Below are 17,586 nucleotides of genomic sequence, written 5' to 3' on the forward strand. Positions count from 1 at the left end.
AGTTAGGACCTGCCTTAAGTAGAGTTAAACTCAGGCTGAATCTCAAATGGCTCACTACTCCCTCAACATTGCACTAATGCAAATGATAAAATTCTAGCTTCTGCAGTATTTGTCCAGTGTGCACATGTGACTGAATCCCAAATGGCTATTTGTAAATATACTCTGTTCATCTCTTGCATAGAAGGCAGGTCTCCATTTCAGGTTTAGCGCCAGCATGTGGACGAAGGAGGTACAATGCCGTTTGCTTACAAGATTTTCAGTGCAATGTTTGAGAAATGACAAAATATGAATGTAGGCCTTGTTTACATTAATTAAACTAGAAGCAGTAGGATTTTTGTCAAAGTAAGCGGGGGGGGGGGGTCTTCAGTTAGTGATAGGAGCTACCCTTTCAGATCAGCTAATGCTAAAGCTAAGGCTGGAACGAGTTTAGTCTGACCAACAGCCAGTTTATTTTTGGAAGAAAAACGTTTTAAATGTACTCCACTATGTGCTCCTAAATTCTGTGTACTTTCAGACTTTTCTAGTCTGTTAGCACAAATGCTACAGATGCTAGCAGGTAGTCTAAAATGAAAGTCTGATAGCTGTAGCAACAAGAACTAAGGGAGGTGGGAGGTGGGACTCTCTTAGAACTTTGCAAACTTTTTCAAAGCACCCGTTTTTCATATCAAATCTTGAGTTATATATATACATATATATATATATATATATGATCATGTCCCACTGATAATAATTTCCTGCCTGAATATTTGTTTTACTCTGAATACAGCAAGGAACAGGCTGAACAGAGCTACATAGCAAATGCTTACATCATGATGGGACTATCCTCAGGATTCTGAGGGAGCAGATGAGCCTGTCGGCTAAAATCTGGAAACCCTGCCTGCCTTTACATAAACAAGCAGTTTATGTATAAATGAGGCTACACTCACATCTGGAAAGAAAGAAAAAATCTGAATACTCTGGACTTTCAGCTGAACTGTGAAGGAGCAAACCATTAACTAGAAGTGAATTTTAATGTTTTATTAATTGTTCCAACAAACATGCAGAGGCTATTTTCAACACAAAAATGAGAGATGTGAACAACAAGCAGTCAGTGTGCTACCAACTTAACTCCACTATAAAAGGAATTAGGACCTGAATGTGAGGAAAGAAATGTGAAATGGACCTAAAACCTCAAAAACACATTCCAGTAGAAGTAAAAGTATCGTTTAACTTTTAAGTCATTTAACTTTTTCACGACTGGTTATTTTTTTTTTCACTTTTCTCTCATTTCAGCTTTTTTGGGTTTTGAGTGTTCAGTTTTCTCGTTTCACTTCTCCTTTAAGAACCAAAGCATTCCAGCCAGTCGCGTGACGTCAAGAGAGAAAAAAAACGGCCGAGGCGGAGAGTCACTGGTGGAAAGTAACGAAAGGGCAATGCGAGCTCCGGTAGCTAATGTGCGCCATTGTCGTCTTTTTAAACAACATTGTGTACATTTTAACGTCGTTTAACTACTGCTATGAATACCCAGCGGGAGTCGGAAGCCATTGACCTTTAAAAACTTGTAACGCGGTTTGTTTTATTGTTTCTCCTCCGAAGGGAATTGGCGGTTTGACTTTCGAAATGGATATTAGCTAACCGGCTAGCTAACGAGATACCGACCTGGAAATAAGTTGGCTGAACTGGTCGAAAGAGTCGTTGTACAGTTGCTGTGTGGAGAAATATTCGATCTTCTAGTCGGTTTTTGGTTTAATGTTGTTTTGGTTGTTCTGGGGGAATTAAACTTTAGGAAACCGGACTAGCCAACTAGCTCCTCAGTCCCCCCGAAAGCGAAGAGGGGAAGGAGCCGTCTCCTCCTCGACTCCTCCGGCCACGGGCACAATGTCGAACTCCCAGAACCAGCCGCCGTTTCCCAACCAGCAACCGCAGCAGCAAAACCCGATTCAGTTTCCACAGTTTCACGGGAAACCCATGCAGATAAAGAAAAACGCCATAACGGACGACTACAAGGTCACCAACCAGGTTCTCGGCTTGGGCATCAACGGGAAGGTTTTGGAAGTGGTTCAGAAGAAGAGCCTGGTGAAGTATGCGCTGAAGGTGAGATGAGTAAAATTTTCTGGAAACTGGGCGGCTGTGACTTAAATCAAGAGCTTTGAGCAACGAGAAAAGGGAAGGATGTTTGATAATACTATATGCTTGGTAGAAATGAATGAGTTCTTGGATATCTTGTTCGAACAAGCATGCTTGAGAGTTCAGTGTATTTTATTTGAGCATTTACTTGTAGGTGCTTAATGTTACACCTGAGATTGTAAAAGCGTAAAATTTATGCAGAAATGTAGCTCAATTAAAATTTATTTAAGCCTTGCATTCTCTAACATTAGCCATTAGAGGAAGCACCTGCCAGACGTTTCTAATCGAAATATTAATAGGGACACAGCTGTGACGTTTTTCCCTTCAGTTTTGCATTTACGACGTTTAATGGGGCAAGTGTTACCTGTGGAGCCAGAATGCTGCTTAGTTGCGTTATATCAGCCACTGGTTTAATATATTTACAGTGGTGGAAAGTCACTTAATTCAGTTCATTTGAGAGTGGCAGTTACATTCTGAAGCCTTCTTTTACCAGAAGTGCCGGGCGTCCAATCTCCAGCTCCCATCATTTGACTTAAATTTTACGTCGGTTTGACCAGAGATCTGCAGCTCCCGGCGCGCAAGCTGTCAGAGTCTGTAATATATTGCGGCCTTAGAAAAGACGTGTATTTGTTCACAGTTGCGCAACATGGAAAATAAACCTGTTTAATGGAGCATGAAAGGATGAGCTCCATTTGTTAAGCTACTACATATTAATACACATGATTGACAAGAAAAAAAATATTTTTCATTTGCTTCGTTTGCCTTTGCGCTATGAATTGTAGGCTTCTCTCGGTACTTAATGCAGTGGGGTTGCTTTAATCTCATCTATTAAAATAATAGCAGTCCATTGGAATGAATCAGCTGCTTTCACCTGTGGGTGTTTTTGACTAATCAAAGTTCGGACAGCAGGATTGAGGGCACAATTTGTTTATTTGTCTCAAAGGTCAAAGCACTTGCTCTTCTGTGGTCTGTCTCCTCCCACTTGCTGTCTGCGCCCAGAAGCAGAGTGAGAAAAGGAGAGGCGTTCATTCACTCCTTCGCTTCTAAATGTAACATTGCGTTGGCAGCTAAGTATTGTCTGTTGTTTCACTTAAGGCACTTGTTTATTACATCAAAAATTACTTTTATTTGTGCCTCATCTGTAAAACTTCAGGCTTAGGGTGTGACACTGGATGTAAATGCCATAAAAATAGCTGGTTAATTGGCTGTCTCTCTGTCAACAGCAGATGGTCGATTAATGAATTCAACTATTAGGCTAATGGCACTTGTTCACAAATCGATAGAAGGAAGTACAGGAAAGCTCGTGCTGGCTTTTGCTGATGTTTGGCAGGGCACAGTGAGCCACCTCTAAAGGGAAACCCTGTTGCTTTAACAGTGACAATGATGTCAGTCCCCTGGCTCAGTTTCTGTCATCGTGTGGGAGCTCTCTGTACTCCGGTGTCAGATCTGGCTCCTCATCGCATACATCTCCTCTTCCCAGCTTGGCTGTTTTTAGCTGCAGAGGAGCTCTGCATACCACTGTGTGTGCGTGTGTGTCTGTGTGTATGAGAGAGAGAGAGAGAGAAAGATTAGAGGAATAATGGAGAGAGACACAGTGAGACCCTTGGAAAGCATATGAATGATCACAAAGCGTAGAAGGAGGATTCAGCCAACTCTCTCTGGTATGTGTGGCAGTAGATCTTCTACGAGCATCTTGGAGGAAAGATGAATGACGCTTTGTACAGCTACCTTATAAGTAGAGGTGGACAGTATGAAGACATTTAATCGTAAATTTTTTTTATAGTTATGAATTTTGTTCAGGACAAAGGAAAGAAAGCGAAAGAGTTGATCTTGGACCAGATCAAGCCTCATCTTTCTTTGTACATATTCTGAGAAGAACGATTATGCTTGGAAGAGTTGATGATAGAAGAGGATGACTAGCTACAAGACGGATGGATGCAATCAGAAGGATCATGAACCAGTCATAGAGTCTGAAGACCCGAAAAGAAGAGAGGATATTCTGGATATGGGGACTAATCATATGGTCGCCAGGAGTAGGAAACTACTTGATGGTATTTAATAATAATAATATTTATTCATTATAAAGTTAATCACAATAATAATAATAAAATGACAGTGATGGTGATATTTTTGCCATATCGCCCACCCGACTTGAAAATTAAGAAAATCTATTTTTAAAGAACCCACTATAGCCTTCATATAGACCTCTCAGTGTGACACTTATTGTTTGCTGCTTGCGTCTTAATGATCCTTGGGTTTAAAATGTTTTTTTTTGATACTCGGTGTGAGGTCTATTGGATTTTTGGTGCTATTGTGATTCAGCTTAACTGGAAATTGTTTGAAGTCTTTATAAATTATACTTGCAAAATGTTGTCTTTCAACTCTAGACAGACTTCATAATTCCTGCCCATGTGTGTCGAGTCTCTGGGATAGTGCTTTTGCAAAGAAGACTTCACAGTAGAACACTTCTGCATTTAATCATGTACATGCGTGTGGTGCCTTGTTTAGACTTGTGAAGGCAGTTATGAGCTCTTGGATGAAAGACATCAAGACAGAAAAAGGGCCTGCCTGCCTGAATTGAGGCCTTACAGGAATAGTAGGGCTACGTAAAAAGCCCCAAAACCTGGACATCCCTGCTGTGGTTGTGCTCTTTAGTTAGCAGGTTTTAGCCTGATTTATGCACACCTGTCCTGATTGGTGTTACACAAATATAAATGCCCTTCTCTTTTTTGCAAGCCAGTAGGTTTCAGTAATCAGATGAACCAGTGTTCTGAGGGAAATCAATTTATAAGAGCCATGTACATTTTTTACAAAACTGAGTATTGTTTTGAATTGTTTGCTGCTGTGCTACATACATTAAGGCTCTTTTGTTTTGGAGGAGTAGTGTCATCTAAGCTTCTGTTTACTCCTCAGATCCAAAGTGTGACTCCAGCCTCTGATCTATTAAGCTGATTAAGCAAGGGATTAAACAGCCATGTGGTGTCTATTTTACAGGGCTGTCTGTCTGTGTGTGGGTATCAGTGAGGTTCTTACTCTACTGTAATCCAGTGATGCTCAGCTTTGAACTTCTGTGTCAAATTCTGTTCTCTGGCTAAGACCTCAACTCTGTGGCTTATTGCCATGGGAATGCAGGATCAACAAAAGCTCACCATGATTCATCATTAAATTGTGCTGTCTATAGCCATGCTGCTTTCACTCTCTTAACAAGAGTGAAAATTTACACTGTTGTGCCACTGGGGAAACCCTGCATGAGGGACTGCCTGTTAAACTATTTCACTGTAATACAGGCTGAACTAGTGAATTTAAAAATGCAAAATACCATTGTAGTGAGAAAAGCATGAAATAAAAATAGGAAAAAGGGCAATTAACATAAACCACAACCACAAAGAATTCTAGGTATACCTGCAGTAGGGATGCATCAATAATGGGTATCTGCCCGATATTGCCCTTGTTTACTTGTACTTATGTTGATAATGTGCTGATGCCAAAGTGTGATATAAGCCTAGTATACGCTGCCGTGCCTCTAAACAAACGACTCGGCCAGTCAGTGAACGAGCACACAAGCTATGACTGCAGATATGATCTCTACTGCCCTCTATTATTAACAAAGGGAATGTTGATGAATATTCATCAAAAAATATTACAGTGATGGTGATGAATAATGAGGAGGCAGAGCTGCACGTGTGGCTGTTTATTATGATCAGTAATACTAGGGAGGTCAGCTAAAGCATTTGGTAAATGGAAACTGAAACTGCAGAGTAGTAATGCTCTGATAAACAGCACGGGTGGAGGCGTTTCAGTAGCTGTGGCTTACATTTTTACCTTATTTTGATGACCTGTTTACGTTTCAACTGTGTGACTCATCACTAGCCACGTTTACATGCAGCCTGCTAATCCGTTAATAATCCAACTAATGGCTCAATCGGTATATAATACATCCATGTAAACACCACAATTGAGGCCATTCGGAATACAATTTCTCTCTGATTGAACGAGGTGGGTAAACCTCTAAATAATCCTGTAAATAGAAGAATAATAGCCATGTAAACGCCTGAATCTGATTACACTCCAATTGGAGGGTGTAAGAACGTTCTGCGTATGTGCGTTCCGTCATAGCGAAAGGTTTATGATGTTCAACATGGCAGAGCAGAAACTGGTCTGTAGAGGAGACAAGGTTTATACTCTGAGCTTTAAAAGACCGCAGTGGGCCGGACGTCCAGCTTATGTGTCTCAGAGCACGATGTACATTTGAAGGACGTTTTTCTGAGCCTGACATCTGTTTAAAACAATTAAAACCACAAGCGCGCCAACTGGAAACTCCTCTCATGCCGACTGGACCTCACGTGATGTTCGCTGTCATGGTAACGTTTACTCTCAGCACTGCTCCACGCATTCGCATCATTTTGCATCGGACTACTTGTAGTGGGTATGTAAACGAAGATTTTCATCAGATTGTTGAATAGAGTGAGCATATAAACACGTCAGTCTGAATCTGTAATCCGATTGTATTCAATCGGATTGGCAAAAATCTTTGCATGTAAACATAGCCACTGGTTGCACTGTAACTAGCGTAATGACGTTACATTTGTCTGCGTTGCAGTCCCAGACACGAGATCCAGTGCTCCGTTTTATTACTTGTGTGTAAATGTTGATGAAATCTTGTCAGATAAAATGTGAGTGTTGGTGAAAAAGAGGAGGCAGAGATGACCTGTTTATTTGGAGGGATAAAGTTAGCGTTGGTCGGCTAATGAGATGCAGAAACTGAAACTGGGGAGTGGCGGTGCTTCATTAAACAGCTCTGATATTCCTAACTTCCAGTGTATTGCGCTTTAGTTTTGGTTTGACCTTTTTACATCAGTAATAGAAGCTGTCTGAATGGCTTGTATTACATTATTTTGATTATATGCATGTTTCAGCTGTGCATGTTGTTGGTTGCTTGGTAGCAAAAATGACTGTTGAGCTTGACAGGGTAGTTTGATTTCCTTACTTGAGAGAAGATTGCTTTTGTGAACACACAATTTTGTATTTCATGTTTTTCTTCATTGTATAAATACACAGAAATGTGTACAGCAATCTCTAAAACTGCTGTCATAGTATCCATGTCTCTGAATTGTACGTCTGTGTTGATATGCAAGGCTACTTCTGTCTGACTCTTGTGATTATGCTTATGTCCATGTCTGGGGTCTTTCCCATGCTTGGGGCATGCTCATGACTGGGAGGTCAACAGTTTTGCTTTTTACATTAGGATCCAAGTTTGCTAAATTGAGTGTTAAACGCACTTTAACATAGCCTGCTTACTGTGCGATTTACTATTTTCTGCAGTTATTCCATGGTCTTTATAGATATCAATGAGTTACTACGGTCTTACTGTGTGTATATATAAATATTATATAAAATAGATGTGACATGAAATATTGATAGATGTATTAGTAATGTTGTCTAGCATTATCATTTGTCTGTTTATCTTGAAGGCCAAGTATCATTGGAATTGGCATTTTGACTTTTCGTGTTGATCAAAAGCTTTTGGGAGTTTCATGTCTATAACGCAGTCACTACTAAAAGAAGCTCATCCAGCTAAATGTCCCACCCCCAGCCTTCCTGGATATGTTCATTTTGTGTCTGACTTGTATTCCTGTAAATTGTCACATATGGAACTGTGCTAAAACCAATTTTTATTTTTGATTTCCTTATCTACTAAATGCTAAAGTAAATGCATGTGGCTAAAACCTCGTCAGGATACAGTCCAGATTCTTGTCACTCAAAGTATGCAGGTGTAAACAGGGTCTTTGTGCTTCCAATCTACTTATGCCACCCATGCACGTATATTCTGCAATATTTTACTCTGGTGCTGTGTGTGGTAGGACTGTCAGATGGGGTCAGAGTCCAGTTTTCCCCTTGTTTATTTATTAAATGTATTTGAATATTTTAGATATAACTACATTATTAATTAATTAAAATTTTTCTTTTTTTTCATTTTTTAAAAGAAACTTTAGTAGAGTAATCCCTCGCTATATCGCGGTTCATCTTTAGTGGATTCGCTACTTCACGGATTTTTTCAAGGGGGCTTATTGGTGCGAAAGTTAGAGATGAGGAATCACAGACTCCCATTTTGTATTCTGGCCTGTGATTGGTATTTTGAAAGATGCTCACATACCCAGCAACTCCTTGTCTCTCTCTCTCCGAGTCTCTCTCCGAGTCTCTCTCTCTCTCTCTCCGAGTCTCTCGCGACCACTTCATCGGAAGATTGCTTACAGCGCGGTCATATTCAGTTGATCTTTACTTTGTGCAGTGTGTTTTTTGCGTTTCTTTGCAATTTTGACCCTCTGCAATGGCTTCCAAGCGTGCTTCTTCATCCAAGGCTGGTACTGAGGCTAAACGCAAACGAAAAATGATGACGATTGCTGAGAAGATTAGGAATTACTCTATTAAAGAAACTGGTAGGATATCACATGTAGTTCCAACTGAAAAACATTATAGAATGACTGTTTAATGCAAAGGGTGGGTTGTTAACAGTACAAGGAGGGTTTTAAAAGTCCAATTACTTGTTAAATACATTTAAAAAATATCTTTCCTCTACTTTGCGGAAATTCGTTTTTCGCGGGTGGTCTTGGAACGCATCCGAAAAACTAGGGATCACTGTAATCAGCAGATTTCCAATTCAGTGTTGTCTCCTGCATCTACCAGGGGACATCAGCATAAATTAATCCATAAATGCATCAACTTCAAAAGTATACAGGGTTTAATCTAATGATTCTCAGCAATGGGGCCTGTGACTTGCAAAGTCATTAAAAAGATATAGGCATATTTTTTTCCCCCCATAAAATCCCCATGGCAGTGATATCTTGTCATCACACTGAAACTTGAGTAAAAATGCATTTGAATTTACAATTTTTACTTTGAATTTGACAAGTTTTTGAATGTTTGATAGCCCTTGTGTGTTGGTTTAGTAATTTAAGTGGTGCTATTCTTTAGTGATTATTTATGAAAATGTGATATAAAAATTAGGGTTGCACCATTATCTCTGCCGGTACTGCCCCTTAAATTCAGTCTGCAGTATCAGTAGTTGGGATAACGATAACTATGCCAAATACCAATATCAGAGTTTGACACACTGATATGTACATGTGCACTTGTCGATGGAATATATTGGTGTTGTGAGTTGTCAAGCAATAGGAAAATATGGATGACAAAGTCTGTAAGGCCAGTATTTTGTGTAAAGGTAGTAGCATCAGGTAGGGGTGGGAATCTCTAGGCACCTCATGATTTGATTAAGATTATGAGGGCTGCGAGGTGATTATAAAATGATTATCGATGCATCTTTTTTTTTTTTTTTTTTTTCTACAGGATTTTCCTACTGTCTCAGGACTTGGTACTTTTAAAAGAAAGTATTTGTAATGATCTGTCATGAATTTACTCCCAATATCTTTTAGTAATAAATCTAATGGGAGTGATGTAGCAAGTGAAATAGAAGGCTTTCATTCACTGCTGTTACTCAGTTACGATGAAATAAGACCCAATAGTGCTGGTTGTCCACACGTTACAGCCGTTCTGCTTGTTTTTTTTTTCTTGTGATTTTTATAACTTGGGTTTTGGTCTCGTTGTAGAGTGGGGGGATTGCTGTGCCATTAAAGTGCCTTCGAAACGGGACGTGTGTAACATGGCACAAAAGCCCTGTTTCGCAACGACTGAGACTGCAGGTCATCTAGCAATGATATGTTATCTGCATTAGTAAGCGCTGCAGTTGGTTCAGCCTTGTAAAACAGTTGAACGTTGAGAGCCATTTTACAAGAAACTGATCTACTTTAGAGGAAAGGTTTTCTGGCAGAGATGAAGAAAGTGGCTTTAGCTGAGCTAAAGCTGAAAGCAGAGCAAAGTAAGTCCCAAGTCCCTGAATTTCTCGCTCATCCAGTAGTTTTTTTTATGTGCACCTCAGAGTGTCTAGGCACTGCACATCTGCACTTCCAGGTTCCATATTATAAATTAAATATTTAGAAAATTTATTTTTTTTGTGAATCAATTCAGAATCGTTCATGTCCACATTGCGGTGCATCTAAGAATCAATTTTTTCCTGCACCCCTAGCATCACGTGATAAACAGTTTGGAATTCTTCCTAAGCTGTTGGTTTCACTAATATGTACACCAGATAAAATATCCAGAGTAAAATGTACTCACCATAACAACTTGGGTCAATGGCTGAGCCATGCTTCTTTCAGTAATCCCTAATCCCTGTTCTGTAGTCAGTCTGAGTTAATATTAGTCCAGGTTGTTATTGGGGAACAAATTTTAGAGAAACAGTGTGAATGACTAATGTTCCAGCTTTCTGACTCTCAGACATTCAAGTGTAGAAGATGCACATATGAGACAAATAACTTGAGAAATTCAGATGTGAAACAACATTAAGTATTTCACAAAGTACTTTGCATTTATTTCACTTTCATTTTTACTACTAGTTATAAAATAGTACATACTATTTACTACTTAGAAAATAAGCAAAGATTGGCTAATCTTAAGCATCCAAAATGCTATTATTTATCTAAAATTCCAGTATTTGGAATGATGTGTTTTATTATTTCTGCAGAACAGACGAAAAAAAAAACCTAAATTGGAAATGTATAAATATCATCAGGTTTCACATGCTAGTTAAGTCGGTTAGAATTAGTATCACTGTGGGTATTCAATATTGGCTGATGCTCAAGGATCAAGTATTGAGATCAGTGATATTACTGCATCCCTGATTAAAATATGATTTGATACTATTGGACAGCCCCGATAGTTAAATCAGTAAACGGCTGGATAGATTACAGTGCATACAAGTTGCATCTTGGTGTAAGTGGGAAGTGCTGGATGTCACACAACTGAGAAATGACTACATTCTAGTTGATACATGCTTCCAGATACTGTGCAGCTGTATGAACTTGTCTGTGTATCATCTGTGAAGCTGCTTTGTAACTATGTGTACTGTAAAGGGTGTTACAGAGAAGGGCTTGAGTAGTAGCAGTTAGGAGAAAAGTTGAGCTAGATAGAAATTAACACTAGACTTTAAGCTATTTGTCAAATGTGCTTGGCATGCTTGGTTTGTTGTTTCCCTTAGATCTTATTATTAATTTCTTTTTTGGTCTTTTCTAGTTGGTTTAGGCTTATGCTTAGTCGTGATCAGGTAGTGGACTTTCTGTGTAGTCATAGTTAAACTGCTGTCTCTGTGTAACTGTGTTCCTTCAGGGCTTGACATTAACGCTTATCTCTGTTGAACAAGTGGATATTGAATTAAGGTAGTGAAGATATTTAAAGAACTAAAAGTAATGCTCTTTAACTCAAATTTTTCATTACAAATTGTAAAGTCTTGAGAAACATATCCACTACAGCAGTCATTTTCTTGACATCTTTTTTTTCCATGGACAAATGATTTTGGCCTTTTGTACAATTAAAATTTGCATTTGCTTATCCATAGGACAAGCTCCTAAAAAAGCTTAAACCCTTTAAGGACAAACGTAATGCTAGTGATGTGATCAGGATTAGTGATGCATTGATGATGATGGTGGTATTGGTTTTCGGCCTGTGCACATTTACTTGTATTTAGAAAGTATATTAAATTTTTTTTTTAAAAAAAGCAAAAAAAAAAAAAAAAAAGTTCCAGTGCCAACATCAAATACCACCTAGTACCATTTGACGCAAGCCTATTGTACGCTGGCCTGCTAATGAAAAGGCGACCCAAGCTAGCAGTAATCAAGGGTCTGCTTGCACAGCAAAGTGTTGTTGATGACGTGGCAGTTGGGCACCAAATTGCTAGTCACTTTAAACATTCCACTTTGGCAAATTCCTGTCAGACTTGCACTATGTGACTTTTAGGCACATAGGCTAGCAAAATAAAGATGAAATCTGTCTGCATTTGTGATGCTAAAGGGCTACTTTGTTTGACTGAATACAATTGCAAAGTATAAACATTAATACGTTGACTGTGACTGTGCTGTCCTACTTGGGTACATCACTGCCTGGTTTGAGTTTCTTTGTAAGCAGTGTTAGCAAAGCTACTGTAGCAGTTTCTCAGCATGTTGGCTCACTATGCGTGTTTTTTGTTTTTTTGTTTTTATTTTTTTACTGTGTGAGCATATGTATCATAGGCTTTGTAGTACATGATGGTTTATTCAGCCATCCAGTGAGAGTCACCAAAGAACAAGAGTTCTAAAATTACACTGTGTATGTCTGGCTTTAAAAGGGCATTCAGCTACAGCTTACAGCTATACAGAAGTGCATTTATGACAAGCAGCAAAATCCACTCCTCTTCACTGCAGCGCAGGGTAACTTAACATGAGTTAGCTAATGCCCTTCATTTAAAATCTGCTAGATTTTAATGACTTAACTGTTGTACATTGCACTTATTTACACTAACGACCTAATTCTAAGCAGAGTTGGTGTCTATCAGTATCGGCAAGTAAAAAAAAAATGCACTTGGCCTCAGGAAATGGTATTGATGCATCTTTACTCAGTGCACGTTGGTTAAACTTGTATAACCTTTCAGCTGTTTGAGATATTAACAAAGTTCTTCACGGGCCAGACTTTATGGCAGTTTTTTGTTTTGTCATTATTTGGTACCCAGTCAGAGTATAAAATACACTTCCAGCAGCAGGTCCAATCAAAGCAGGGATCCAAGAATTTAGCTTTATAGACCCTCTCATACTGCAGTGCTGAAAAACTACTAATGCTTTTTGAGGCCAGGAGTGAGGAGGCTGAAGACACTTGAGAAACATCAGTATTGTAGTGTGGCTCTGTAAAGCTAAATCAATACACGTCGGCAGTAAACATAAGCTGAAAACTCCTCAGAATAACACAGACAACAAGCGGTCACATCTACGCACTAAAGACACCAACTGGCCTTCATAAGTTTATTGTTCAGATCCTTTCAAATAGTTTTTTTTTTTTCCCTCTCCCCTCCCATGTGAAAGCACGCACACCACCACCATTTACAATTTATCTGTGCCACATGCTTACCCATCCGTACAAGGCTGGAAATGTGATGAGTAAGCCAAAATTTGGGGTCCATCTGGTTGGCAAGGTGACTTTGTCTTAAGGAAGTAATTATTGCAATGACTGTAGAGAGTTTGGGCAGCCGGTGTGCCCTTGGCCATAGGTAGCTCTCCTTTTTGTGGTTACTCTGACGAAGGTTTTGTGAACTATACTGATGACTCCATTGTAATTCATCAGTCTGAAAATGGCCTGAAAAGTATTATGATCACTGGATCACATGCGCGTTAATCTGGTTTGATTTAAGGTGGGCAATTAAATCCTCCTGTAAGAAAATTGGCTTGTTAAGGTTGTCTCAATCCAATCTGAAGGACTGGGATCAGATGTGACTGGGCATAACAAGTACAGAATAAAAAAAAAGTTAGAAATTGGGTTTTTGTATTGGATGAGAAATGGAGGCTACCTTTGCAGATGAGCAAATAAGCTAACAGAGTTAACCGTTACAGCACTGGATGCTGAGTACTTGTCTTCTTATGGGTGGATAAAATGCCAATGTTTTCACTGTTTCTGGACCTAACTAGCATCAGCAACAGTAGCTTCGTTAGTGATTTAGCCATATCTTAGCTTGCATTCTCAGTCACATCCTTAGCAATGTCCTCATGTTAAGGTACTCGTTACATAGTAGTAAAGTGTAATGTAATAGACTTTCTCAAATGTGAGTGTCGTCACCATATTTTTACAGTCCTGGTAAAGCATAAATTCAGCTTTTCACAGTTTTTGCCTGTAGTCTTTTTATATATATATATATATATATATATATATATATATATATATATATATATATATATATATATATATATATATATACATATATATATATATATATATATATATATATTATGTGTGTCTCTGTAGTGTAATGAAATGAAAACCCAAATAGTTTCATGTTTCAGTATTGACTTGAGTGGTTAGCCACTACTAATGATGCCTTGTATTCCCTAAGGACAGCTAGGTAGATGGCGAGGTTAAACAAAATAACAGCTAAATTAAATGTTGTCATGGTTTACACCCTTTTTTTGGAGGAAAGACAACCTGCAAATGAAGTAGCCATTCACATCTTTGTAATTTATACTGAGATTTCTTATCCTGTGTGAATTGGTCATAAAGATAAAAATGAGCCTGACCTTTCCATGCAAACTGTCACAATAGTACTTGAGGATTGTGTTATGGGCACAGGCCTACAGTGCTACTTTAAAGTATTAGGCAGCCTAGCATATTTTATTTAAATTGGGCTGGTTTTGGTAACTTTAACTCAATATGTGAAGGTCAAAAGGCTGTTTTAGTTGTGTTGATTGGAGAAACGATAATCTGGTGATGTGTGTTGTCATTTTTAACTTTAGTTTTAAGTAATAGCGTTTTCTTTCAGATTGACTTTTTGAAATGGAGCTCTACACTGTGGAGAATTAGTTTTTGTCAGTCCAATGTTAGACCTTTGTTTTTATTTGTTTATGCATTTGACTTAACACAAAGAATACCTTTTACTGTTTTCTTAGTGTACCTATTTGATGATGGCCTTGATAATGAGTCAGTAAAAGCAGGGGAAGTAAGGTGCTAGTTTTAATGCAGATTTAGCAAACATGATTTCCTCTTGAATTCTTGAAAGCTTTCAAGAGACTTGTATTCAGCTGTTCTATGATTTTATTTAACTACATTCACATTTAACTTTCAACTTTTTTTTTCAATGTTGTGGCTCCAAGATCTGTTACTAGTAGTATAGAAAAGTTGATTTAATTTGTAATGAGCTTCCACTCCACCATCTACTTTTTATGTAGTCTGCTTTTATGAAATAAAAATCTTCTATCTTTTCAAAGCATTCATACAGTGTTAAATGCATTTGTTATTTTTGTTTATATGTCAATTTCTGACTTTAGTTCAAGTTTTTGGGAAGGCTGAAGGCATGCTAATTGAAGTTGGTACTTCTCCAAAGTCTGGAAGTCTTTTATGTCTAGTATCTTATCTTGGCTGTCTTGATGAAGTGTGAGGTGGATGTAAAATATGTTTCATAACTCAAGAGAACTCAGGACCAGAACTTTGTCCTAATGTGTACTTGGGGAAAGCAATTTTCTTCACCCCTTCTATAAAAAAAATCTCTACCCCTTCCCAGAAAACCAAATCAACACATTGTGAGTTGCACTTGGAGCTTTGTATGTATTTAAACTGTTTTACAAGTTTTTGCACTGCTAATTTTCTTCCTGTGAAAAGGCCATGGGTGGGAAGTCCCTATCTAGGGCAGTATTCAGGATGTTGCGTTCGTGGGGCAGAATAAAGAGTACCCTCTTAGAATTTCAAAGCACTAACTAGGCTAGGTCAGTGTAACCTAGACAGCATAGCATTAATGTACAACATCCAAATTGATACTCATTTTTTGCCTAGTGACTAGAAGCATACCTTCTAGGAGGTTTGTAGCAAAAATACTACTAATTCTGCAGTATGGTGTCACTAGTCGATTTTTCTATTGTTAAATGTTAAAAGGCAGAGTTTTAATGATTTCATAAAGTCGTTTTTTTTTTTTTTTTTTTAAAGGGCATCTCATTTAATTTACCTTGATAGCGGCCTTCCTCGAATCCCGTTTCACAGCTGATTGGGGATCAGAAGTAATGCCACTGCTGCAATTATGAACCATTGCAAAATGAGTTGCTGTGCAAAATACAAAAATGATCTGATCAGTCATCATTGGTCAGTGTGTGTATTTTTTATTTATTTTTGACCACTGAAGAGAGGAGTACTTTTTCTGTTGCTTGTTTTTTGGCTTTGAGGCAAATGGGAAAGAGGAACCACTTCCTCTTTCTTAAGGTTAAATCTGAACTGCCAAGTGTGCTTTTTCCCTGTAGTGTGTACAAACCTTTTTTTTCACACAGGCAATTTTTTGTGAATGGGTGCATTTGAAACGCCCTTTGGAATCATTCAAAAGTAACACGCAGGTGAGAGAGTGAATTTTGTTGGTAAGATTTTATGTAGGTTTACTGATGTGGTAATTTATTGGGTTGATAATTTGTTAAAATGGAAACCCACAAGCAAACTGTATGGCCTTTTTAACATACTAATGTGTAGGTGTGCTAGCAAAGAGAGAAGGCACCAATCACATTGTTTAAGAGCTGAATTACACAAAAAATAATTAGTGAAAACAAGAACACAATCTACTGGGGCAACATTTATCAACATTTGATAATTTGAGAATTATAGTGGTTTAAGAAGGCAAGGATTTACAGCTTTGTTTTACAACTCTATTCTGTGCGTTTTTACAGAATTTAAGTGTTTGAGCATAATATGGTAGTAAGTCACACACATTTCTGCTGTCATTTGATTGACTAAATTTACTGACTTACTTGAACTGAGCTTCTTCTTGTTCAAGTTTTTTTACTGAGTTTACAGGTAATGGTTGCCTGTAAATTGAAAGTGCCATTTTACATCATTATAGTTTCAATAACAAACATAGTTATAGTTTTTTTTAACAAACTTCAGCAAAGATAAAATATTAACTCGCAGGCACTTGCAGTGTTGAGAGTCTGTATTATGTCGTGGTCTGGCTTTCTGTCTAGTGCAAAAAGCTGTGTCTCTCTCTAATATATAAAAATGTTCAGGCTACTTCCTCTCCGTGGTTTCTGATATATGAGTATAAAGCTTCTAAGTGTGTATTTGGATTCTGTGGAACTAGTGTAATGGATATTGAGATCGGATCAATGAAATCTTCTTATGTCCTTGTGTACCTCACCCTTCATTTGACCATTTGGTGTGATTTTGCTATGTCCTTTGAGGAGTTTCCAGTCCATAGGCAGGTGGAAAAACCCCAGGGAAATCAAATGACTCGGCCAAAGAGGAAGAGCACTTGTAATAATTCTCAGGCACATTTGTAGTAATTCTCAGGGCACTATCTTTGGCTCAGTTCTGTTCTGCGGTTCTGTGTCATCTGATTACTAAAGGGGAACTACAGATTCTGATATTCAGCATCTATAAACCAAAGTGTCATATCAGTTGCTAAGAGTTTTGGAAATAGAGTAAGGGTGGGTAATAGAGGAGCAGTCTGTCTTTGTAGAGCTCTTTGTGGTGGATTAGTCAAAGTGAAACATTTGACAAACTATCTTTAGCTTGCTTGCATTCTATTTGTGTTGAAGGACATCTGGTGGATATGTTTATATTGCTCCTAGGACTGCAGATGTATCAGATGCTTTACTAATCAGTTGTGTGTTCACTGGCTGAGACAGTCAGATTTATACTATTCATTTAAAAGGTGTTTGAGTGCTTTCACATTTAAATTCAGAAAACAAATGCAGATATTTTGATTGCCAAGAATAAGTGGTAAGTGCATATTGAATTTTTTGTAATAATCAGAGGGAATTGATATTTTAGTGATAACATGCTTTGCATGAAATTTATTTATTTTTTTTGCCTTGTATTTAGAGTGATATTTCAGGGTATTTTTGCAATAAAAATATTTGTGGCAATATGATAAAATGGTAACAT

The 17,586-nt window shown here is 38.1% G+C and overlaps 1 protein-coding gene across 2 annotated transcripts in view; it reads left to right on the forward strand.

The window, feature by feature from the left end:
- The first annotated feature begins 1,392 nt into the window (after positions 1-1,392).
- Positions 1,393-17,586, forward strand: part of mapkapk2a (MAPK activated protein kinase 2a) — a 39,658-nt gene continuing 23,464 nt past the window's right edge. For both annotated transcript variants that reach the window (XM_017713012.2, XM_037531976.1), the window contains exon 1: positions 1,393-2,073. In XM_017713012.2, coding sequence (XP_017568501.1) covers positions 1,858-2,073 — 216 coding nt within the window. In that variant the 5' untranslated portion in view covers positions 1,393-1,857. The remainder of the gene's footprint in view (positions 2,074-17,586) is intronic.

The sequence above is a fragment of the Pygocentrus nattereri genome, chromosome 21 (genome assembly GCF_015220715.1).
Source record: "Pygocentrus nattereri isolate fPygNat1 chromosome 21, fPygNat1.pri, whole genome shotgun sequence".
In the NCBI taxonomy this organism is placed as follows: domain Eukaryota; kingdom Metazoa; phylum Chordata; class Actinopteri; order Characiformes; family Serrasalmidae; genus Pygocentrus; species Pygocentrus nattereri.